The sequence below is a fragment of the Mauremys mutica genome, chromosome 8 (assembly GCF_020497125.1).
Source record: "Mauremys mutica isolate MM-2020 ecotype Southern chromosome 8, ASM2049712v1, whole genome shotgun sequence".
In the NCBI taxonomy this organism is placed as follows: domain Eukaryota; kingdom Metazoa; phylum Chordata; order Testudines; family Geoemydidae; genus Mauremys; species Mauremys mutica.
In genome coordinates, this window is record NC_059079.1 from 79,867,632 (window position 1) to 79,894,485 (window position 26,854).

The 26,854-nt window shown below is 46.6% G+C and overlaps 1 protein-coding gene across 2 annotated transcripts in view; it reads right to left on the reverse strand.

Annotated features, from left to right (window-relative positions):
* KCNIP1 (potassium voltage-gated channel interacting protein 1) overlaps nt 1-26,854 on the reverse strand; it is an 849,721-nt gene that overhangs the window by 550,172 nt on the left and 272,695 nt on the right. Inside the window, exon 1 of one of the 2 annotated variants that reach the window (XM_045026845.1) lies at nt 19,805-19,919. The exons of the other annotated variant lie outside the window; for it this stretch is intronic. Within the exon in view, the coding sequence (XP_044882780.1) occupies nt 19,805-19,865 (61 nt within the window). The 5' untranslated portion in view covers nt 19,866-19,919. Of the gene's footprint in view, nt 1-19,804; nt 19,920-26,854 lie in introns of those variants that run through there. 2 annotated transcript variants of the gene reach the window in all.

The window sequence follows — 26,854 nt, forward strand, 5'->3', positions numbered from 1 at the left end:
CGCTTTGGGGGAGTTCTAGGATAAAGTGTCTAGGGGAGCAGCTCTACCCAGATGTACGCTGATAAAAGCTTCAGGGAGGTGAATGAACAAGCAAGTAACTGCTAAGTGGAAGCACCTGACTTCTGGTGGATATGCAGGACATTGAGGATAGGGAAGGAAGAGGAGATGACACCTTCTCCACACTCCAACAGAAAGATGAGGGGGAAGCTGCAGGAGTGCAAACCCACTTAGATGAGTTGAAACTAGGTAGGTTATTGCCACCTAGGGGAGCAAAATACCTTAAATTAGTAAATTAACCTGTCTTCTCTCTCACTGGGACATAGCAGTGTAAGATTATTAGAATAAATGGAACTGTCAGAAAGGAAGTCATGGCAGAGAACTGCATAGACAGTGCTGCTGTCCTCTAGCGTTCAAAAACTGAGAGTCAGCCCTTCCTGAAATCTGAAACTGTACCAAGTGTGGGTTCCTGTAATTATTTCTGTTGTTATTCCTATTAGGTTTTGAATCTTTAGGGTTCATGTTTTGAAAATTTTCTCCACAAACACAAGGGCTAGATAGTTAATTATTAGGTAAATGAAAGCTGAGATTTTCCTGTATTTGCATGACTCCAGGAGCTGGGGCTGAAAGAAAAAAATCTATTCTTGTGAGACTTGAGAGAGAACCTCGAGTTGGCAAAACTGCATGTGCTTCAGTTACAAAGCAAAGAGATTTTCTGGGTTGGATTGTCAAATGTTGCATTTTTGTCCATGTTGAGGGAGGGACAATAAACTAGAGCAGGGGTAGGCAACCTATGACATGCGTGCCGAAGGCAGCACGCAAGCTGATTTTCAGTGGCACTCACACTGTCCTGGCCACCGGTCCGGGGGGCTCTGCATTTTAATTTAATTTTAAATGAAGCTTCTTAAACATTTTAAAAGCCTTATTTACTTTACATACAACAATAGTTTAGTTATATATTATAGACTTATAGAAAGAGACCTTCTAAAAACGTTAAAATGTATTGCCGGCACACGAAACCTTAAATTAGAGTGATTAAATGAAGACTCGGCACACCACTGCTGAAAGGTTGCCAACCCCTGTACTAGAGCATTGCAAAAGCAAAGGAATAAATTCATGTTGATGTACAGTGCAAGCACCCAGTACCCCTGAAAATACTGCAGTTCAATTTTCTTATGCGCATGTTTGTTCATAAATACTTGTGTCTTCAATATTCACCTGCAACCAATCTAAGTGCTTATTTATACAGGTCTCCTCACTGCAGTGCTTTGGCCGGTAGTGCAGTCAAAACTGTGTACAGATACCTCTCCACTTCTGATGTGACAATCCCCACAGTAATCTACACACCATGATACGGTTCACAGTGTTACCAGATTTGCCTGTTACTTTGGGGTAGGCTCATTTATTAGGGTTACTCTTCTTGGGGGGGGTGAGGGGGGGTCTGTAAGCCTATCAATGTACTACTTGTGTCACTTGTGTTCTCATACGGAAAGGTACTTCTTCCTTCCGCAAGTTCCCTTGCAATGGGTGCTGCAGGGATCTTTAGCTTAGGTACAAGGAGCATTGCTGCAGAGAGAGAGAGAGAGAGAGAAGCAACCACCTTAACCATGAAAGTTATTTGTTGCCAGGTAATAACCATACAAAACAGTTATAATATTTAATCTAATTTGAATTTGATTACAAAAGTCAGGTTTAGGAAACTATAACTGATCACACAAGTGAGGATCATAAGTCTATAGCTAGAGAGAGAGAGAGTTAGATTCTCACCACTCTGTGAAGCTTGACTTGATTGGAGGTCCCAGGTGGTGGTGGTAGCTGAGGGTACAGAGTGCTGGAGACAGGCAGAGCCCTAAGCACAATCAGTCAGGAGAAGATGAAGTCCCAATGCAACTGATGCAGATTTTGGATCCAGGCATCAGAGCACTTACTTGAGTATGAGTAGGGGGTTTTGTAGGGAAAAAGCAATGGTTCAAGGAAGAACACTAGATTTGTTTATGGGTAAACTGATGGCTCAAGGGAGTATAACAAAATTGTTTTCTTCAGGCTAGACAATAGAAAAGACGGTTACTCACCTGTAGTAACTGTTGTTCTTCGAGATGTGTTGCTCCTATCCATTCCAGTTAGGTGTGCGCGCCGCGCGTACATGGCATCTCGGAACTTTTTACCCTAGCAACCCCGGCGGGCCGGCTGGGCGCCCCCTGGAGTGGCGCCGCTATGGCGCTGAATATATACCCCAGCCGGCCCGTCCGCTCCTCAGTTCCTTCTTGCCGGCTACTCCGACAGTGGGGAAGGAGGGCGGGTCTGGAATGGATAGGAGCAACACATCTCGAAGAACAACAGTTACTACAGGTGAGTAACCGTCTTTTCTTCTTCGAGTGATTGCTCCTATCCATTCCAGTTAGGTGATTCCCAAGCCTTACCTAGGCGGTGGGGTCGGAGTGAGACGTGGCGGAGTGTAATACCGCGGAGCCGAAGGCTGCGTCGTCTCGAGACTGTTGCACCAACGCGTAGTGGGAGGCGAAGGTGTGGACCGAAGACCAGGTGGCCGCTCGACAGATGTCCTGGATCGGAACATGGGCCAGGAAGGCAGCCGACGAGGCGTGCGCCCTCGTTGAGTGGGCGGTGAGTCGGCACGGGGGGACGCGAGCAAACTCGTAGCAGGTCCGAATGCATGCTGTAACCCATGAGGAAATCCGCTGGGAGGATATCGGCTCGCCTTTCATGCGGTCAGCCACCGCTACGAAGAGCTGGGGTGAACGCCGGAAGGACTTAGTCCGCTCGATGTAGAAAGCGAGCGCCCTGCGGACGTCGAGGGTATGCAGCTGCTGCTCCCGAGGCGAGGCGTGCGGCTTTGGGAAGAACACCGGGAGGAAGATCTCCTGGTTGAGATGGAACGCTGACACTACCTTCGGGAGGAAGGCCGGATGAGGGCGAAGCTGCACCTTGTCCCCATGGAAGACGGTGTATGGTGGGCTAACCGTCAGGGCGCGGAGCTCAGAAACTCGTCTTGCTGATGTAATGGCGACGAGGAAGGCCGTCTTCCAGGAGAGGTAGAGCAAGGAGCTCGTGGCCAAGGGCTCGAAGGGGGGACCCATCAGCTTGGCCAGCACAAGGTTCAAATCCCAGGTCGGGGTAGGATGCCGCACCGGCGGTTACAAGCGGTCCAGGCCTTTGAGAAAGCGGGAAACCATCTGGTTCGAGAAGATGGACCGACCTTCTACGGATGGACGAAAAGCGGACACTGCCGCCAGGTGAACTCTCAAGGAGGAGACCGCAAGACCTTGCTCCTTAAGGTACCAGAGGTAGTCCAGGATGGTAGGGACCGGGACTACAAATGGATTGAGACCTCGTTCATCACACCAGAGTGCGAATCTCTTCCATTTCGCTAGGTAAGTGGAGCGAGTGGAAGGCTTCCGGCTCTCAAGTAGGACCTGCTGGACTGCTGCAGAACAGCCCCTCTCCGCGCGGGTCAACCACTCAGGTACCAAGCTGTGAGATGGAGGGACTGCAGGTTCGGATGGCGGAGTCTGCCGAAGTCCTGAGTGATGAGGTCCGGCCACAACGGAAGGGGGATGGGTTCCCGAACGGAGAGCTCGAGGAGCAGGGTGAACCAGTGCTGCCTCGGCCAGGCCGGCGCTACGAGTATGACGGTGGCCCTGTCCCTCCGAAGCTTCAGGAGCACTTGGTGCACGAGCGGGAACGGAGGGAAGGCGTAGAGGAGGCGTTCCGTCCAGGGGTAAAGGAAGGCGTCCGACAGGGAGCCTGGCGAGCGACCCTGGTATGAGCAAAACAGGTGGCACCTCCTGTTCTCCCTGGAGGCGAATAGGTCTACTTGGGGAAATCCCCACCTCCGGAAGAGTGTGTGGATGACATCTGGACGGAGGGACCACTCGTGGGAGAGGAACGACCTGCTGAGATGGTCGGCCAGCGTGTTCTGCACTCCCGGAAGAAAGGACGCTTCCAGGTGAATGGAGTGGGTCACGCAGAAGTCCCACAGGAGCATCGCCTCCTTGCAGAGGAGGGAGGATCGGGCTCCGCCCTGTTTGTTCACGTAGAACATTGCTGTTGTATTGTCCGTGAACACTGTTATACAGCGGCCTTGCAGGCGAGCGCAGAAGGTGCGACAGGCCAGACGTATCGCTCGCAGCTCGCGGACATTGATGTGCAGGGCGAGCTCCTGCGGTGACCACAGACCTTGGGTGTGAAGATCGCCCAGGTGAGCTCCCCAACCGAGCGCTGAGGCATCCGTAGTCAGAGTAGCGGATGGGCGAGGAGGGTGGAACGGGACTCCCGCACACACGACCTCCGGGTCGAGCCACCAGCGGAGGGACTCGAGGGTCGTCCTGGTGACCGTGACCACCATGTCGATGGGGTCTCGATGAGGCCGGTACACCGACGCGAGCCAAGACTGGAACGGGCGGAGGTGGAGCCGTGCGTACGCTGTGACATATGTGCACGAAGCCATGTGGCCCAGGAGGCGGAGGCAGGAGCGCACCGTCGTGGTTGGGAAGGTGACGAGGTCCCGGATGATGGAGACCATCGTCTGGTGTCGAGCGCAAGGGAGACAGGCCCTGGCCACCGTGGAGTCGAGGACCACTCCGATGAACTCCACTCGCTGTGCCGGGATCAATGTGGACTTCTCGGCGTTGATGAGAAGACCAAGTCGCTGAAAGAGAGCCAGGATTTCTGCCATCTGGTCCAATACGAGTTGTCGGGACTGACCTCGAACCAGCCAGTCGTCGAGATATGGGTAGACGTGTATCTGACGACGTCGGAGGGCTGCGGCCACTACCGCCATACATTTGGTAAATACCCTCGGGGCGGTGGAGAGACCAAACGGCAACACCGCGAACTGGTAGTGGGTGTTGTTCACCACAAACCGGAGGTAACGACGATGGGGAGGATAGATTGCGACATGGAAGTAGGCGTCCTTCATGTCGAGGGCGGCAAACCAATCTCCCGGATCCAGAGAGGGAATGATGGTCCCCAAGGTGACCATGCGAAACTTGGGCTTGAGCAGGTATTTGTTCAGCTCGCGAAGGTCCAGGATAGGACGTAGCCCCCCTTTTGCTTTGGGGATGAGAAAATAACGGGAATAGAATCCCCTGCCCCGCCTGTCTTGAGGCACTGCTTCTATGGCACCCACGCTCAACAGAGTGTGAACCTCTTGTAGGAGGACTTGCTCGTGAGAGGGGTCCCTGAAGAGGGACAGGGAGGGTGGGTGGGAAGGAGGGGGCGAAACAAATTGCAGGCGGTATCCCGACTGGACCGTTTGAAGCACCCAGTTGTCTGATGTTACTTGGGACCACGCCGAAAAGAAATGGGAAAGGCGGTTGTAAAATAACGGGGAAGGACCCGGTAGGGAGAGTGATGGGCCGTCCTCGAGCGTCCCATCAAAAGGCCTGCTTGGCCCCCTGAGGGGCCTTGGACGAGGCCTGGCCCTGGTTACGGTGGTTGCCTGAAGGACGACGGCGATTTTGGGCCGGTCGCCGGCTATTGTATGGCCGATATCGGGACTGATAGACGGGTCGGGAGGGCTGCTGACGGAAGGACCTACGCTGCGTCGCCGGCGTGTGCATGCCGAGAGTACGTATCGCAATACGGCCGTCCTTCAAAGTTTGGATTCGAGAATCCGTCTTTTCAGAGAAAAGACCCTTTGTGTCAAAGGATAAGTCTTGTAACGTGTATTGGACCTCCGGCGGCAGGGTGGAAGACTGCAGCCAAGCGATGCGCCGCATCGTCACGCCGGAGGCCAAGGTCCTGGCACCTGAGTCCGCAGCGTCGAGGGCGGCCGTGATGGAGGATCTAGACGACCTCCTTCCCTCCTCCAACATCGCTGCGAACTCCTGCCGGGAGGCTGTTGGCAGGAGCTCCGTAAATTTCGCCAGGGACGTCAGGATATCGAAGACGTACCTGGCGAGGAGGACCATCTGATTGGCTATCCGCATTTGCAGACCGCCAGCGGAATAGACCTTACGGCCTAGCAGGTCCATACGCCGCGCGTCCTTAGATTTGGGCGCAGGGGCAGGCTAGCCGTGCCTCTCCCTATCATTGACCGATTGGACGACCAAGGAGTCCGGGGTCGGGTGCGTGTACAGTTATTCATAGCCCGTGGGAGGGACAGAGTATTTGCGTTCAACCCCACGGGCCGTAGGAGGTATGGACGCAGGCGTCTGCCAGAGAGTGGTGGCATTCTTTTGCACTGTCCGCACGAAAGGCAGTGCAACTTGCACTGGCACCTCTGCCCCGACTACATTTGTGATGGGGTCCTCGTCCTCCTGTACCTCCGCTATCGGCAGAGCCATAGCCGTCGCCACACGGCGAAGGAGGTCTTGGTGTGCTTTTAAGTCTATGGGCGGAGGCTCCTTCGTTGACGCTCCGGCCACCGCTTCATCAGGCGAGGACGAGGAGGACAAGCCCTGGATCACCGGCTCCGAAGAGGGATCCGCCGCGTGCTCGGCGGGGGGGTCGGGCTGCGCGTGCCCCTGGGGTTCAGGTGGTATAGCGTCCGCAGCAGGCGGCGAAGGGGCCGGTCGGCTGATCGTCGCCTCTGGAACCCTGCGCTCGGACGCGAGGGGTCTTGGGGGGAAGGGCACCCCCTGCGCCTCATACTGGGCCCATGGAACCCAGAAGCCCCACGGCTGTGCCCCTTGAGGATGGCCCTGCGGGGTGGGTGGCAGGAGTCCGTAGCCCTCCGTCCCAGAAGCGACTGAGGCGGGACGGGATGGCCAGGGAGGTGCCGAGGCGCTGACGGAATGTGCTGCGGAGTGAGGTAGTCCGTCCCCGGATGGCAGCGAAGAGCGATGTTGGTCCGTTCGGTACCGGGACGGCGACCGGGGGTGACGTCCGTCACGATGCCAGGAGCTCGACCGGGATTGAGACCTCCGGTGCCGGGAGCGCCCGCGCGAGTCGCGGTGCCGGGAACGGTGCCGGGACGGCGACCTCTGGCGGTGCCGACGCGATGGCGACCTGGACCTCGTGCGGCGCCGGGAGTACGACCGGTACCGCGATGACGAGCGGTACCGGGACTGCGACCGACGTTTCGACGGCGATCGGTGCCAAGATCGTGATCGACGGGACGGAGATCTGCCACGGGACCGGGAACGTGATCGGGACCGGGTGTGCCGTCCATGTCGACTGTCCAGCGAGGGCGGCCGGGTCATTCTGGCCGGCTTTCCCGCCGACACGACAGCCCGCACCGGCGGCGCCGGGGGCCGGAGGCTCGGTGCCTCTATGAGCCGAATCAGCTCACGCGCCTCAGAGAATGTCTCCGGCGTCGAAGGCAGCCGGGGCTCAACCACGGACGGTACCGGGGAGCGTGGCGGCGCCGGACTCGACGGGCCTTGCGGCGCCGTAGTCAAAGGTCCAGTGCACGGCTTGTGCACGGTCACCGCGGGGGCCGCAAGTAGCGCAACCGCTTTCGCCGAATCCTCAGCGCAAGCCTGCGCCAGTGCCTTCGCCAGTCTATGTTTTTTCGAAGGCGAAAGCGAGCGGTGCCGAGACTTCGTAGCCGCTTTCTGAGGCTTCGGTGCCGCCGGTGTGCTCTGTACCGAGGAAGCTCGCAGTGCCGGCGCCGGTGGCTGAAGCGACGCTTCCATCAAGAGCTGCTTCAAGCGGATATCCCGCTCTTTTCAAGTCCGCGGTTTAAACGTAGAACAGAGCGAATACTTATCTGTTCTATGCCCTTCGCCCAGGCAACGGAGGCAGGCGTCGTGCGGGTCTCCGACGGGCATAGGCCTCTGGCACTCAGCGCAGGGCTTAAAGCCCGGTGCTTTGGGCATGAGCCCGCACCGGGTGAGGCAAAAGGGGAACCCCCCCCCTTTTACCTTATCTATTAACACTATCTAACTAACTGTAAAACTAATCACTAAACTAACTATATACAAACAACAAGCGAGAGCTAGGGTCGTGGAGGACAAAGAGCACTCCACAGTTCCAACTGGCCGTCACGGGCGGTAAGAAGGAACTGAGGAGCGGACGGGCCGGCTGGGGTATATATTCAGCGCCATAGCGGCGCCACTCCAGGGGGCGCCCAGCCGGCCCGCCGGGGTTGCTAGGGTAAAAAAGTTCCGAGATGCCGTGCACGCGCAGCACGCACACCTAACTGGAATGGATAGGAGCAATCACTCGAAGAAGAAACTGATAATTCTTGGCTATGGGTGGTGTTCCTTCGAAGGAGCTCACAATGCAATTAGGCAGCTTCAGTATTTTGGATACCAATAAAGTATTTATTACTAGAATTGGTCTGATAACTACTAAGCTGGGTGTGGGTTCATTAACATCTGGTGCAGACATCCCCCATCATGCAGTGCTTTCCTGCTTTTCTGATCCCAGAGTTCAGAGTGGTTCTTGCCTTGGAATCTCTGTTCTCCATTCTGTATGCTAATGGAGATGCCTTCCTGTCCCGTCTTTGATGTAGATGACGCTAGGGGAGTGTCCTTAATCCTATTATCGTTTTCCGAAGGGGCTTAGGTGTGTCTCCCACTGCCTTTTGATTGCTTTTTGTAAATCTTTCTTCTGATCGGCTTTGGTTCAAGCAGAGGCTGGGGATGGGGCGGGGAAGGTCTCTCAAGAGTCAGACAGGCTGGATACTGCACCCTGGTTCCCCAAGAACACAGAGCTGATAGGTAACAATAGCTAAGACTTATTAACATACAGAAATTCAAACTGGAAATAAGGCACACGTTTTTAAAGTTAGGGTAATTAACCATTTGAACAAACTACTAAGGGAAGTCATGGATTCTCCATGTATTCATGTCTTCAGATTAAGACTGGGTGTCTTTCTGGCCATTATGCTTCAGTCAAACACACATTACTGGGCTCAACATAGGGGCAATTGGGTGAAATTTAAGGGTCTGTGCAGTACAGGAGGTGAGACTAGATGATCTAATGGTCCCTGTTGGCCTTATTCTCTGTGGAAATACGTGGAACACCCCCAGTTGTATTTGTATTCTGTAAACAGCTCCATTTTCTCTTTCAGTCCAACAAACATCTTTGTAATTGAGAAGCAGGTGATTATCTTTTAATGATGCTGAGACCACACTTACTTACAGCAACTTAAAATCTGAGTAAATGTTCTTCTAAATTCCCTTTAATTCCTCATAGATCCTAATTAGTTTTTAGAACCCGTCCTTTTAAACTACCTGACCCTGCCAAAGAATCCAAACACTAGCTCTATGCTGGCACCCTCTGTATGTGCCACACAAATGTATTTACATGAAAATAAAAACACAGGATAAAAACATTTTGCTCAATTTTCCAGAATGGCTAAGATGAAAGCATGCATCATGGGATTGAGAGAGGCATATTTGGCAGCCTTTCCAGATTTACATGGACCGTGAAATACAAATCAAATGTGAGGCACTCTCACTGACACATATATATTCAGTTAACAAATGTGTTATTCGCAGAGAATCAGACCTGGAAAGAGATTTTTATATTAACTTTGGGTTTTAGATGCGATTTACACTACACTAAATTGTTTTATGAATGGATCACTTGATGATTACCTGTTCTGTTCATTCCCTCTGAGGCATCCGGCATTGACCACTGTCAGAAGACAGGATACTGGGCTAGATGGACCTGTATGGTCATTCTTATGTTCTTATGTATTCTCAGTGGTTAGTTGCTTCTCACTTTGCATCACAGCTAGTGGTAGGCTCTTGACTTTGAAGCATATTAAACTTTAGGTCAAAAGGTCATTTAGAAAATATTGGCATTTCCCAAACAAAAGTTCACATACATTATGCTCGGTATCAAGTAGGGCCTGGAGGCCCCAGTTAATTTCAGATACACTTTGTGCTGGGTGCTGTACAAACCAATAGCAAGACTACTGTGTCCTGAAAAGCTTACAATCTGAATGGAAAAGACAAAGGCTGGAAGAAAGTTAATATTATTTTTCAGGAGGGAACTAAGGTACAGAAAGATTTAGGGACTTGCCCAAGGTCTCACAGGAAGTCTTTGGCAGAGCCACAAAATGAATCCAGTTCTCTTCAGTCCCATTCAGTGCCTTAACTGTAAACTCATCCTTCTTCTCTTGTTTGATTTCTAGGAAAATTGAGGACTTCAAAACAGATTGTTTTGCATTCACACATCATACTGTAGAAGTGCAGCCATTAAATAAATGAGCTCAATTTTTGCATTTTTTGCACAGATGCACTTAAATGTAGGAACATGATCAAAGGTCTGCTCTTGATTTATTTTGTTCTTTCCTATAGGAATTAAATAGGATTTGAAATGCACAGTTCTCCTGTAGGACATATCACCAGATATGCAAAGATACCTGCACTCCCGTTTGCATGCATGCTTGGCTGTTTTTACATATAACTCAGGCTTATAAACTGAACACAGGGGGGCTGATCATATGCTGTGGTGGGCATTTCAAGGGATCAGGGCCACTAGATACAATCATTGGGTTTGGTGTTCACAGCCATGTTAAATTTGGCAGTTTTAAATCACAGTGGCTTTGGTAACCTTTGCTTCAGTTTTGATCAACATGGGGTTATGTGAGAGACCTTGATTTACATTAAAATCCTCAACACTGCTAGTGTACATGGAAAAATTCTGAATGAAGCCAGTCATGGAGCAAGTCATAAAGTTCAGTGCTTCCCCATAGTTTCTGAAGAGTCCAAAGGCATCGTGTCAGTCTGGCACTTTCTTTGTTCACAAATGTACTAGACTGAAATGAACTTTGAAGTGGAGGGGGAGTTTCAAGTTTGCAGTAAACTTAAAACAGGCAAATTGTGTGTGGGTTTTAGGTTTAGAGACCAAATTTTTGCAAAAGTCTAGTACATTAACATTGGAACTCAGGCAGTCCAAGAGATATACTGCTACCCCGATATAACACAAATTTGGATGTAATGCGGTAAAGCAGCGTTCCGGGGGAGCGGGGCTGTGCAGTCTGGTGGATCAAAGCAAGTTCAATATAACACGGTTTTCACCTATAACTCATTAAGATTTTTTGGCTCCCAAGGACAGCGTTATATCGAGGTAGAGGTGTACTACAGCAGTGCTGACTTAAAGTCTAGATGAGAACTAAGTCATGCATGACATCTAAAACCACTGTAGGGTTTTTCCTTTGCCCATCTCAGAATAAAATAAAATACATAACTATATATATAACTATATATATAACTATATATATATATAGTTATATATACACACACACACACACACACACACACACACACACATACAGCCTAGGAAGAAAAGTGACTCTATGCCTAGAGGATTTCCTACAAGGTGTGAACTTTTGAACTGCAGATTTATTAAATACATCTATAGTCAGGACACAGAGAGGGGAGAGACAGCCACAGTTTAAAAAAGATCCAAACGAAGTAGTGTTAAGTATTATAGCTGAAGGCATCTCCCAGATGTGATCTCCTGATCAGAAAAATTCCCTTTGTTTGCCAACTTCCTTTCTTGGAGAGCCATGTGCAGTGCACTGATCCCTAGTGGAAATTATTAGAAATGATAGTGCAGCAGTTCAGTTATAATTTCTTCAGTCATTCCAGACTGGTTAACCCCTTACTGGAAATAGCCCCTTCCATGCCCCAAAGCTATGGAAATGAAAAGCACTTCCCTCTAAGGTTGGTTTCTGCTTGGCTTCTCATCCAGGCAATGGAATTGCTGTGTGTACAGGTTAGATTGCTTGCAGTGCAAACAGTAATTGAACTTTTGATGGTTGATTTTCTTTTACAAAAATGCATGTGTACAATTTTTTGCAATTATGTATGCAAACTGGGTATTCCCACTCACAAATGACCAGTTCACCATCAAGCAGTCACGGTAATTCCAAATGCACAGCACTGGAAATAAAGTCAATAAAATAGTGAAAATACTGTATAGAGAAGGACCCAGTGTTAAAAAAAATTAAGCTCTACGTGTACAGCCCTAAATCCTAGGGGCTCTGGTACGCACAGGTTTGTCCGGGCTAATGGTGAAAGTATGTAAATTAGGTGTAGATTCAATTCCAGCCATTCTTTAATATTAGCAGACATCAACTTTTTCTGTCTTAACACTGAAGGTTCTTGCTAAATTTTTCTGTTTCGTGTGCTGCTTCTAGGTCACATGATAATGTACGAGTACTTTTAACTGAACAGATCAAGAATGCATGCAAAGGCCAGTACTCCAGCTACTGCTCCAAGACCCTCAACTGCACGGCAAGAAAGAGGCTCTCAGATTCCCTATGGGAAAATTGCCATCCTCTTCCGCTCCCACATTGGTTCACTACATTTTTCAGTCAGTTAACAGCTGTCATCCCTAGAAGCACTTTGTACAGATCATAAAGAGGACTAACTACAGCATATCAGGCTGAATAATGTAAGTCAGGAGTTTTATCTAGAGTTCTGGGTGATCAAAATCTCAGGGCACTGGGTTTAGTGATATACACTGTACATCTCATTAGAATGAGAGAAAAAACTGCTTTTGAACATATAGGTCCAAATTTGGTGCTGAGTTGTAGGTTATATGCTATTCCAACTGATATATAGATGCTGCAGGTGCACAGGACTGAAGGCAAAATGTGGCCCACGGTGCGTAGGACTTCTCAAACTCTTGTTGCAAAACCTAAATGCCCAAATTTTGTGCATGCTGTTTATCACATCCATATTTTTGTGCACGTAAAGTTGATAGGCTGGAAAATGTATTCTATTAGAGCACTAAAAGCAACTGACAGTCACTTCCAATCTTTTTCCCCCCTGTTTTTTTCTACTCTTATGAAAGGTGACCTAATCTTTTATTTCCACTAAGTACCTTTCAGTAGCGTTATGCAGACATCTTTCAGGTTTCCTGGAAACCTACGTTTAATAGTACAAAGTGTATCATTATAATCATCTCCTCCATTAGCTGGTTTCAACCATAAAATAAAATGTCCTGTGGCTATATTTTGACCTTTATGGAGCACAGTCTGTTATGTGTCCATCTATAGCAGGTGTGGGCAAACTACGGCCAAGGGGCCGCATCCGGCTCTCCAGAAGTTTTAATCTGGCCCTCGAGCTCCCGCCGGGGAGCAGGATCAGGGGCTTGCCCCGCTCCACCCGGCTCCTAGAAGAAGCAGCATGTCCCCCCTCCGGCTCCTACGCATGGGGCAGCCAGAGGGCTCCACCTGCTGCTCCCACCCCAAGTGCCGCCCCCACAGCTCCCATTGCCAGGAACCACGGCCAATGAGAACTGCAGGGGTGGCTCCTGCAGACAGGGCAGCTCGCAGAGCCGCCTGGCTGCGTCTCTGTGTAGGAGCTGGAGATGGGACATGTCGCTGCTTCTGGGAGCTGCTTCAGGTAAGCACCCCCCAGAGCCTGCACTCCCGACTTCCTCCCGTGCCCCAACCCCCTGCACCCTCAACCCCTCATCCCCAGCCCCACCCCAGGGCCCACAGCCCCACCTGGAGACCTCACCACACACCCCGGACCCCAACTCCCAATTTCTGAGCATTCATGTCCCGCCACATAATTTCCATATCCAGATGTGGCCCTCGGGCCAAAAAGTTTGCCCACCCCTGATCGATAGAAACTCTGTGCAATTTCGAATTAGTTACTGGGATATGAAGCTTTAGCAAACACCAAAATGAACAAAGACAAGTACTGGTGAAAGTGAGTGTATGAAAACTAGCAGAATTACACCTAGCAGGTTACATATAGCCCTAAAGAGCTAAATTGAGTAGATATCTACTCCTGGTAGATTGAACGGAGGTCCACTCCACTGCCTTGTTAATGTCTTTGTTAACAAAGTTCAGTTCAAACCTACTACCTAGGCCTGACTGTTCCTAGGGTTCTTCCCTTAGGACTGCTCAGCCCCATCCCCCATCTACTCATTGTTTAGAGTCACTCCCACCTAACTTACATCTGTAAGGAGCTACCTGTCTCTGAGAACACAGTTAAGGTTTTCCAGCAGGATCAACAACTGCTTACACAGGTTGGTTCACAGAAGAACACTGCTGGCCTGTAATACTACCACAGTAGTACACTTACCCACTCTCACATAAGCTTTCTTCACTCACTGCCAACCCAACAAACTGAAGCTCTCAATTTAATCTGCACAAAAAACCCCACATTCCTCCCTCAGATCCTTGCACCAACCTTCATGCCTTCATTTTCCTTTCCCCCTTCGCTACCCCTTTTTTATCTGCCCCAAGTTGCTCAGAAAATTGCAGGAACAAAAGTGACATTTTTTGAAAATTTTCACTGTTGTCAATTTTGTTTTCATTTAAATTTTCACAGCAGCTCTGACAGACACTCATAATCTGATCATTTATAGTATGAATGATCATGCCACCACATCTTATGTAACAGTTTAATTGATTATTTTATTGATATAAACACATGGTGAGCTTTTCAATACATCAGCTAGCACAACCCAAAATACATAACCCCTGATAAGTGCCAACAGAACACCACAAATTTAGAATTACTGGATCAATATACCTAGATTTTTGGCTCATCTCTCTAGTCTTAAAACTTGGCATAGTTTAGGTTTTGGAGCAGGTGGGCAGTTATTTTAAAATCAGGCTTATAATTAGAGTTGGAAAATGTTCCACTCACCCCACCTCCAGGAAAATGTTTGACTCCTCAGCCAAAAAAATCAAGAATTGAAATAATTTGGTAAAACACGCACAAGATTTCAATTCAGAAATGCCACTGGAGTGCCTTATGAGAGCTGTAGTTCAACAGCCTCGTGTTCTCATTCTCTTCTATTGGTTGGCCTCTCTGGTTGGATTGCCTCTCCTAACCCTGGTCTTGTCTCTTGGGATAGGGAGGCAGTGCATCATCGGGATCCCATGGCCTCAGTGCACGTGGGGACATGTAGTCTGGTTGAGAAACCCTGCTCATAGAGGAAAATGGGTTCATAAGGCACTTGAATTACAGCTCCCAAATAGCACCATGGTGACATAGCTAAATCAAGTATTTATTTATTTTTTGAGTGGAGGGATATTTCTACTAGTACTACTTATAGTGGGGAAAAAACTTGACTGCTTGTTTATCACATGATTTGATTGCAATGTAGACATACCAAGAAATACAACCATCTCAAATTGATATAAAGGCACACCATCAATTTGACAGTCATATGTACAGCTCATAATGTACATACTATTGTTTCAAGTAACACTTCAGGTAATTAACAGGAAGATTACACTATTTCCCTCTTCTTTTAGACTCTTTACTCCTGGCATTCTAGTGTCAGAAGAGTTCAGCATTCCCACACTAGCTCCCACTGTGTCACTTGAAGCAAGAATTTCAAAAGAGCACAGCATGCAACATATCTAGCTCTCAGCAAACTCAGCCACTTTGTGTATAATGAGTTGGTCAACAGTTGCACTTCCTGTCTCATTCACTAGCATATTACCAAATCCTCTCGCTAATTTGGGGGCAGCTCACCTATACACTTCCTTGGGCTTTGCAAGAGATTTTACCAGTAATGGCAGCAGCATCTCAGCTGAAACTGAAGAGGCAGCAGGCATATGTACAGAAGTGAGGAATGGGGGAGAAAGAAGTGTAATACTGTTTGCAGACCCACCCAAAAGATCCTAAGTATCACACAGCAGAAAAACCCTTACATCTATAGGGTTTTTAAAGATTTTTTAACTACGTTGTCAACTGCTCAATTTTTTAAATCAGTCAATTATTAAAAAAAAAAACAACAACAAAAATCACATAACCAAAAATCAATCTGCAACTGTCCCTCTATTATTTTCTGCTTGCTTCTATGCAACAGAACCTGTGCAATGTGATGGGAAGGCCCATAAAATCACTTCAGTTTCCAAAGCTTCATGCATACATTCATGATGCAGAATCCTGACAGGCCAATAAATTAAAAGGCAGGAAATTGAGGCGATCCAAGGAAACAATTTCTAATGAAATGTACAAACACACTACCACACGATGTTATTGAGGCAATAGCCATAAGTTTCACTGCTTATGTGAACAGAAAAAAACTTCTGCCGCTATACTAATATAGACAGAAATCTAAGGGTATGTCCATGGAGACTCTACTGTTACAGCTATCTCTCTGTAGCATAACCAGATAGTGTAAACACAACCTACACTGATAGAAGTGGGATTTTTTTTCTGTTGAAACACCACCTCCCCAAGCAGCGGGACGCTGACCAAAGCATTCTTCCATTGACATAGCTGTGTGTACACTGGGCATTAGGTCAACACAACTAGGTGCTCAGGGATGTGGGTTTTTTCAACACCTCCCTCCCCCCTGACCAACATAGCTATGTTGATTTAACTTTTAAGTGTAGACCCATGCCTAAGAATTACCAACCTTTATGCTTCATGGCAATGGTTGATCACCTGCTGGGGTCAGGAAGAAATGTCTGAGGATGGTGCATTAAGGGTGTGTGTGTTTGAGATAAGGGAACAAAAGTAACAAGAATTATGCCTTCCTCTTAAAAAAGCAATACTGGCCACTCTCAGAGACTAGGTAACACACACAATTTGCCGCTTATATCTTCTTTAATTCAATTCTTATGCCACTACATATTTTTAAATACATTCAGGTTCTACATTTTCATTAAAGAAAGGAATTAAATCTGCTATTTGTAAACACTGTTGTGAACACTTACAGGAAAACCCCAGCTAATTCACAGATCACATGGGCTCTCTACTCTGTGAAATACGCCAATGTATGTGTGGCAGACGAGTCACAATAGGGGGGTTAGGAACACATGGTGAAAATTCATCCCTGCTGTGCAGCCAGTGTAGTTACATTAGAGATCAGTTTAGCCCAGGGTACCAGCATTATCTACACATTTTCTGACCTTGATAATTTTAAGTAAAGACGTTTAACATTAAATGTAGTTTTGTTTATTTTGCCTGCGATTTAAAAAATAAAATTCCTGCAGATTATAACATCACAGGATTCATTTAGCTAAAACACATGTGCTAGTTTTAGACAGAAAGATAATTGAATTGGTCATCAGACTCTTCATTTTGAAAAACATACATGTACCAGGATCAATACATACTAATCAGTAGGAGCGAGGCCATCCTGCTACACTGATCTATTTGGACAGCCCCCCGTTTTTGATATATATGACTTCTCCCTGCTTCCAGATCTTTCTTTTCTTTTCTTTTTAAAGAGCATCCCTGATCAGACTTATGCACAAAAGTGATGGCAAAGAGAGTTCTCCCATGCATTTTAATGCCAAGGTTGGTCCATCATTGTGGTTGGTTCTAATAAATCTGTGGTTCCCCGAAAAGCTATAAAATTGGGCTATTTTCAGTAAAGCCCAAGATTCAATGTATGATCTTCTCCCTGATCAATGTTTGAAACAGCTCTTCCATGCCAGATTAGGGAAGATTTTACATTCACTGGGTCAGGTCCTCTAGATCAGTATAGCTTCATTGATGCTAATAGAGCCATGGGGATTGACACCAGCTAAGAATCTGGCAGACAGGGAGTGAGTCGGAAACATATTCAAATCTGGCATATGTATCTTTTCACCATGAGGAGCTCAAAGTGTTCAGCAGAGTTCTCAGTCAGCCTACACCACCAGCTAGAACAGATGTGGGAGTTGTAAACATCGCACTGTCAGTTCTACTTGTCCCTAACATAGTCCTCAATTAGCTGGGGCATCCTGCAGCTGCAGGTTTGGCAGGACTGTCTAAATGGGCTCTGGCCATCAGGTTATTATAATCAGCTGCAATTAGCATTTCCACAGCTGCAATGTTCTCTACCTGCAGCTGAGTGGTACCCAGAAACTTAAAGGTGTGAAATTCTATGCTGGCTTTGAAAATAGCAAAGGAAATTACAAGGAATTACTTCTGACCTGCTCCTTACAACTGGGTGCCACGCTAACCAGTGAAAGCAAGAGGAGAACACATTGGCACCAATCAGAAATGGCTCTATGAAAACAGATTTTGGTACATATCACTGAAAGATCACTTCCAGCAGATATCAGTAAGACTGAGTTCCACTGTAAATGTTAGTGTATGTGACCAGATGCCGGATTTTTATTGCTGATGAACTGAAACAACAAGCAATTTCTAGCCACCCACTAGAGAAAAGCCAACCACAAGTTGTCATAAGAACATATAGATTCAGCAACAAATTACCTATATTTAGATGAAAATTCCTTCCCTGGAGACTGCACCTTGATGTGGTGGGAAGGCTTTTGTGTCCTAGTGACCAGAGAGCTATGCAAGCAGGAATTTTAACTCCTGGTAGGGCTACCCAAGCTGCACAGGTCAAAAGGCATGGACCAGATGAAAAGCAGCATACTGGTTAGAGGTTGAGCAATACACCAAGCACCTTTCCTTGGGATACATTTAAGTTATAGAACCACAAGGTAACCATTCTGGAAAACAGCCTGATACAGGGGTGGCGGAGCCTTGTTCGTGCCCTAAGCGCTATCGGACACTGCAGGAAAGATTCAGATTCAGACGCAAAATAGGTGCAGCTTTCAGATATCTGGAAAATGGCTAAGAAGGCCATGTTGTCATAGAAGTTGGTATACTCAACATAGCACATTCAGTACATCTGTATCTTGCTGCACCTAAACATATATTGACTCCAAAGGTTTAGGTGTGTGACTCAACACCTAGATGCTATGCAATTATGGCCTCATTATAAATAGCAAAAACAAAGGAGATGCAATGCATCCCTAGGTGCTTTGTAAAGTGATGATTGGCCCTGTCTAGTAAATAGCGCCAAAGTCCATTTGGCTGTCTCCTATAAGAAATGGTTCTACAATTTTACATTTGTTTGCAAACTTAAAATGATCACCTCCAACTCCAATCCACTCCCACACCCTCGCACCCCACCTCTCCTCTTTACAGTGATAGCTTGAGAAAACCCATTTGATTTGTTCTGATGTAAGTATTTTTTATTTTGCCTCATGATCAAAGCTAGGAAATTCTATGCCAACTTCCACTCCAAGCATACATCAGGGCTGAGCTACAAATCCAGTGGAAGTAAAGATTTATCCTAGAAATGCTGATGGACTGTTAATTGCAGTGCTTCTGCTCTGAACTATTTTCCAATAGCAAAAAGACTCCCTAAAGTTTGGGGCTTTTTGCAATACACATTGTATATTTTTCAGTCCTGCTCCCTACAGTGCTTTCAACTTTCTGTTTAGCAGAACCCTGGAATTTTTGAAATAACCCCATGAAGAGAATGGAGCACAGACTGAGCAAACGAGAACCCTCTCAACATTACTGATTTCCTGAAAAATCAGCACGTTAGATTTTGGACATGTGGATTTAAGGATTAAAAATCCCTGGATTACTGCTTGCTTTCTTCTCTGTTCTGCGCCTCTTCTCCTTCCCCTTCTTGTGAAGAAATCCACTATTTTTTTTCTCCAGATAGTTAACATAAAACATGCTGTGGCAATGTTTCATAGTCGGATTATTAAAAATACAACAGCCCTTCTGATGATACTTTTTTAGAAAGTACAAGGAAGCTGGAAGAATTTGCCATATGTATATAATTGATTCCCTGCCTAGTGGATTTACAAAGCATGGAATTTGGGAGTAAACAGGTCTGTTCTGCAAGTGCTCTGCATGTGAAACCGCTGACTTCTCCTCCTTACACACATCTGTGTGAAGGATTACAACATCTCAGAAGGTGTATCAGGCACCCTCCTTCCTCCCCAAAATACCTAGAGCAAATACTATCTTCCCATGTAACCCCCCCCCAGCCCCTTAACAGCCCACTCCCCTCCTCCTGTGTAAATTACACCTCACATAAATAGTGATGGGCTAGTTTCAAGTGGCACATGTCCCTTGTTTTTCCCCCTCCGCTGTCAAACCCCATGTTAACAAATACACAAAAGAGGCAGAAAAAGCAAAGAGGAAATTCTTACCTTTTGAGGGTCTTCTTTGTCTGGTTTGTAGAGAAGAGAATGTACCCATTACTGCACCCATTGCAACAGCTACTTGTGAGGGTTGTTTTTTTTTGTTCCTCCCCCCACCCCCCAATGAACCACAATCTATTGGGAGGAAAAGGAAAAAAGAAAGGAGGAGGGTAAAAGCAAAGCACTGCAGCTCAGCGTTCAGCAAGCGTTAAGCTTTGAGATTTTTTTTTTTTCAGTCAACACACATGCACTGACTCACAGCCGGCTGCACTGTTATTATTCAAAACAGCTCCCCATCAAAATTTAAATGCTAGATAGATTCCCTCAGACCAGAGCTGGCAGCAGATGCAACAAAATATTTACTGGAGCACAGCCACATAAACACACAGGCTAATTCTTCCTCTCTTTCCCTTATGGCTCCAACCAGCAGCCTGTAGGTCTACAGAGAAAGCATCAATGCATCTCTTCCAGTGCATACTAAACTACAGTTCTGTAGGCATCGTAAGGGTCTCAGGAGGATGCTAGGGACCTGGGCTCTGTACCAATCATGAATGAATGAAAATCTACTCAGTGGAAAATGATAGTGAACTAGCTGTCAAAGTCGCAGCTGTGTGGAATGCACACTCCTGCTGATTAATATTGTCATAGACAAAGGTAGAAAATAACATTCTCTTAAACTCTTCTGAGGCACAGGATCCAGGGAAAGGAAACTAGTGTGGAATGGGGTGGGGGTGGAGCAGATAGTAAATTTCAACACGGCCACTCTCTGTACACTTTCTGACATGTCAGATGCGTGGGAAATGCAGTTGCTGATAACCTAATTCTGTGCAACTCAAAGCGTGCATATGTGTGAGAGAGACACACACATACTCTTAGGATATGAAAAACAGCATATTATTGAAGCAAATGCCTGTGAGTGTCAGATTTTTCTTGGTGGGATTTTTTTTTTTCAAAAATTTGATTCAGGACATAAGATTTGCTATATATTGCTAGGTTTGCGTTGAACATGGGGAAAGGGAGGTAGAGAAAGAGTTAATGCCTCATCAGGTACCTGTCAGAAGAAGAATTCATTTGGTATTCACAGATGGTGTCTTAGAGTAAGGCAGCATCTGTGCAAATATTGCATTTGTTTGAAGAAATTCATTCTTACATTGCAGACTAAAGTATATTGTCCCAAGAGGTTTCCTTTGCTTTCCTGTAACTTCTGAATGAAGATTTCATCAAATTCAAATCGCAGTGGATCTGAAAATTAGAAGTACTAAAAAGCCATTTTTACCAGGGATAAAGCATTTGGAGAGTTAATATTCACATACTTCCTACCCTGCATTTCTTGCATGCACATATATATGTACATCCCTTGTGCACATCAGTAAACAGCTCTCATTTAGTTCTTGATCACAAAACATTCATGGAAAATAGAGAATTTTCTTTGTTTGTTTTACAACTTAAAATAGGAGCACTTGTGCTTTTTAGTGAAGCATCTTTTTTAGAAATAAGACCTTGATATCTCAGCACAACCCTAACTGAAGGCACATCAGAACTGACAACAGAAATCGGGTTACTGCACTGTTTCCCCTTCCATAAGCCAGTCAAGTGGCTGGGATGTGTAGTAGTATGTTTGTGAGCTCACAAAGGTGTTTTTTATTTGCATCTATTGTCATTCACATTTGAGCTCTTCTGACACATTGTCCCATAGCTGAGATCCTGGTACTGATAGATCCTACCATCTGATAGTCTAACTCTGGCTTTCTCCAAGCTGCATGTCCTGGAGGACCGTATCTGTCTCAGAGGGCCAGGGAGAACATGGGAGCTGTACAGTTCTCCTTAAGGTACACAGAGTTTGTATTATACATTTAAACCATTTTATTTAAATATTACCTAACTCTAAGAACAGCAAACAAAATCTGCTGTTCACTGCATCTCCCAGCACTCCAGGGGAGGGAGGTTGATGGTAGGTCACCGTAGCCACCTCTTTGCAGAACAACAACTGCTTCACACAGGTGTCTCTGAGGTAACACAATCTCAGTCTATTCAGAGCTTTACGTATACTGGGATTTTTAATTCTGGCAGAGGTCGATGTATTTGCATCAACTTTTCTTGCATAGGAGATGCACTGCTCTATGCAAACATTGTCAGGCATCCCTGATCAGAAACATGCTCCCACATCCACCAGGGAAGGAGTAACACACACACCAATAATTACAGGGCAGTTACTGTAGTCATGAGTAACTGGTGCCAAGAACCTGGTGCTGCTACCTATGAAGAGCTAGTTGCTCATGTGGTTCTGGTTCTCCACCTTATTTCCAGCTTCTTTTACAAGCTTCCAGGCTCTTCAATGGAAACAAGGAGGAGCCAAACTAGCTGCCTTTACTGGGAGCTAATCCTACACCAGAGAAAGAAACAAGAGGTGTTAGCATGGACTGGCAGTGCCAGACAAAACCCACAAAATAAAACCACAGAGTGTTCAGAGGAATAGGGAGAGATGACAACCAGGCTGAGGAACAGATTCAGACGAGGAGACCAAGCAGCAGAGAAGCATGGGCAGCACGAGAGAGGAAGTGAACAGATTGGAGTGGGAGAAGAAATGAAGAGCAAAATGAGTGAGATTAAAAGATTAAGAGATCACATTCTCCGGAGAGGTGAAACTACGACATTCAAATAAAAAATAAATCAATAATTTACTAATATTAGTTACCCTCAAAAGCAGCTTCTGGTGTTTCCACAGGGATGCTCTGTGATGGGGTAGGAGGAAACAATCTCTTCAAGGTGTGGTTTACACAGTGAAAAAACTAGGACAATTCTTGATCTAGATAAAGTTGTTGCTTTCCAAAATCAATGAGCAATTGCTCCTGTCACATCGTTCAAACACGAAACCACACACGAGTCTACACAGTGAGTCACCCGTTATGAAAAGCAACATTACAAATGTAAGTGCTCTAAAGTGAATCGTCACAAAGAGCTAAACTAATTATAAAGAGATGCCACCAGAAAAGCCAGATGGAAATTAACTCGCTTCAGAATTCCTCCTGACACATATTGGACCCTGTCCAAGAGGAAAGCATAACACATCAGCCTGCCCATGTGGAGAAAATGTGTGGGAGAAGGGGATGTTGGGTGATATGAGACCAGCTCCTGTTGCTGTACGCTAGTGGGAAATAGCAATTGGGTGCTAGGCAGAATGGGGGAGACAGTGTTTCCTATACTCCCCATATTCATTATTCTTTGAGACTAGGTTTTTCTCTTGGCTAAGAAATCGACACTGACAGCTTTCAGTGAAATAAAGCATTCCATTGAAATGGGGAAACCAGGTTCTGTATATATCTGATAATTGCAGCCTTTGATCGTGTCATGTGCAATGTATAAGAGAACAGGTTCCCAGATCATTATGTCAGAAGAACCCTCTGACACACATGAACCCACAGCATAAGTCTCGTAAAAGCAGGACCTTGAAGAACAAGGACATGCCAGTCTCTAATGAATTTCTATGTATGGCATACGGATGTAATAGGCAGAACGTTTATTTCTACCAAGATAAGTTTGGAGATTTATGGATTCAAGAGGCAAATATTTGTTTGTGATTTGATAAATGCTGATGTTCACCTCACCAGTCTGCATATGTATTGTTGCATATGTTCAGAACATTTCCAACAAAGATAAGTGAAAATCTCTGACATGGCACTGCACTTCAGAAGTATAGCAGTACTGTTTTTTTTAGTTAACACCCTATATGGCAGATGCAGTGAGAAGTTCAGAAAAATACCTTGCTGATCCTGGCTGCAGCCAACTGGGAAACTCTTATTTGCATACAGTGGTCTAATTGGCTAGCATTGTCCCAGGCCTCAGTCACTATTGCCGGTTTCTTCAGTGGTCGGTACTGACCAGTTGCATGACTATCCTACCAGCTAATATAGCACCAACAATATTATTCTTACACACTATGAAACACTATTCATGATATTAACCCCTTTACCGCATTTAACATGGCTGCCTACTTCTGTGCTACCACAAGGCTACTGTATTTCACAGAATAGTAGATGCTCATTTGTTGAACATAGCCAGTAGGTTTGTCCAGAGTGTAGAAGTTAATTACAGTTGAGTACATGTAAATATAGTGGCAGCAGTTACAGAATTAAATTAATATTGATCTGATCCGAGCACACTGATGGGGTTAATATGCTCTCCTCCGACTGTGGGAAAAGTTCAATCATCACAGAAATTGCAGGAACGGGGTGATTGGGATCCTTACAGCCCACTCCCTGTCAGAGGATGAGATCCTGCTCTCTTGAAGACAATCGGTGTTTTACTATTGGTTTCAAAGGGTGAGAGACCAGGCCCTTATTGTCATGGCTCTAGCAACTGGTCTGCAGTATTTTTGCTGGAGGGGATTGTTACCATTGCCTCACATGGTTCCAGACCTTTGTCATTTTCAGGGTCTAAAACTGGAACAGCCAACTAGAGTTCTGGCAAAACATTCACCTATTCTTATAAACCAAAACGGGTATCTGGAACTTTCATTGCTGGCTAAGGGCAAGCAAAGGACCTCCCGGAAAATGTCAGGATCCTAAAATCACTGACAATTTTTTTTTTTACTTATTAATTTAATCCAAGGTATAGTAATGTAAACTTACATAATAGGAGCACAAACAAAACTGCCTCATCTGCCCCTTGTCGTTCAGGCCAGAATTGTCACTCTTGGTTGACTAAAGAAGGTACCTACATACAGATTTAGATGGCAAATTTAATTTTTGCCTGTTGGATATTTGGAACATTGGAAGGGCGAAGCGCAGAGTGCTGCTGGGTTTTGCTTCCATTCACAAAGCATGATGTTTGGCAGGACGTTATTTCTTTATAATGTGACTGTTTCAGGAGGGCATTCCATACCCAATGCACACTCTAGGCCGCATCCCGAGGCAACTTGTTTCTTTCAAGGCTAGGTGACCTGTGGCTGCCTGTCCTCTCTCTGCACATATGATGGTACCACCTCCACTGATGGGAAGTTGGGAGCATAGTAAGAAATAGGCAGTGAATTGAGCTGCCACCATTGGCATCAAGATAGAAATGCCAGTGGCCATGATTTCAGTTGTGTTCCCTGAACTGCATCTTTGGCAGATGCTCGCAAACAGAAATCTGCAATGTTAGGAGAAATACCACTCTGTTCTGGGGAACAAGCCCCTGGGTCTGAACTGCCCTGGAAGGCATAGCTGTGGCTGCTTCTAGAATTATTCAGGCACAACTTCCTTCACTAAAGATATTGGGGGGGGGGGGGCGGGAGAGAGGACATTAATTCTGTATCCTCTGGTACAGTTACTAACACACTGCCTGAGATGACAGGCATAGAGATGCAGATGCTGCTCATGAGTCACTATGGCTGCTCCTACACCCCTGCCCTCACTTCCTTTCCCCTTTGATTTTTTTAAAATAGTCCATAGGGAGAACTGACTTTCTTTAAAAATCAAGAATGAGGAAAGCAACCAGCTGCCTTTTTTTTTTAAGAGCAGGGAATGAGAGTTTTTGTCGCTTAGCAAATGTTTAACTGATTATTGTCTTAAACTCCCTGAGCTAGTTCCTTCCCCCCATGTATGAGTCTGAGCCACGGCTGTGCCAAGAGGCTAGCAGAAGGCCTTGTGAACTATGAGCCATGTGGATTCCATTGCTATTGAACCAGAACTCATTACTTGCTTTAATGCAGATAAATCAATGGCATGATCTAGCCCTAACTCCAAACCTTGTGTGTTGATTCGACCTGCAACAGTGCTGTGTTGCCGCTCTACCCTGGAGGACCACGCAATCCAGGAGCTCAGACCTAGAGAGCAAGTGGCTGCAGACGGACATCTACAGGCAAAAGCAGCTGGTCAAGAATAGCCTTCACTCTGGAGGTGATCCTCAGAGCTCAGAGAAGAGACAGCTGATTGCAGACCCTTTGCTGCTACCTGGGTTCCTTTCTCAGAATGAGGGTGCTGGTGGAGAGGAGGAATCCAAGCAGTTCAGAATCAGAGAATTTGAATCCACAGCTCCACCATGACAGACGCACATTTGGCAATGCTAAACAGATTATCCATGGAACCAAGGATAAAAAGCATCAGATATATTTAGGGTATAGAGGTGAAATATAAGGATTAATTAATGTTGTAATACAGGGCATACAGGTCTCAGGGCTATTTAGATGAGCCAAATTAGGCCTTGGGACTTAGGAGATGTTAGCTATATTAAAAAGATAAGTTTGCATGAGTAAGTTAATAATAAATCTGCTGAGCTTGCGTCTATGTTTGTGATATGCTGATGGTTCAAAAACAACCGCTGCATTTGGATAATAATGTCTATGTCAGTAGACACCACAAGATGACCATCGGTAGTCGGGGTGAAATGTTAGAGACTTCCTGTGACTATTTGGATAAGATGACTATAAGGGGAGCTAATGAGTTAGCCTATGAAAAATGGGGCACCCCAAAAGTAGTGGGGATGTGGAAGTTCAAATAAGGAAAAGGAGGGGTAAAGGCTTTCATAAAAACATATGAACTCCAGTGGGTGTGATGGTAACACATTTTAAAAGCCAGGGGCGGCTCTAGGATTTGCGCCGCCCCAAGCAGGGCGGCACACCGCGGGGGGCGCTCTGGCGGTCGCCGGTCCCGCGGCTCCGGTGGACCTCCCGCAGGCTGCCTGCGGATGCTCCACCAGAGCTGCAGGACCAGCGGACCCTCCGCAGGCACGTCTGCGGGAGGTCCACCAGAGCCGCGGGACCAGCGGACCGTCCGCAGGCATGCCTGCGGGAGGTCCACCGGAGCCGCCTGCCGCCCTCCCGCGGGACGCTGCCCCAAACGCGCGCTTGGCACGCTGGGGTCTGGAGCTGGCCCTGATAAAAGCTGTATCCCAGCCTGCATGCCTGGGTCAGGGAGACACCAGGATGATGACCCGGGGTGGGGATGATGATGATGGCGAGGATGAGGGTAAGGGCTAACACTTTGTATTTTTCCACGAGGGATGGTGTGAGTCATGCAAATACTATGCATTCTGTACGAGGCTCTCGCTCTCCTTTACCAGACTGCAGTATGTGTATTGTTT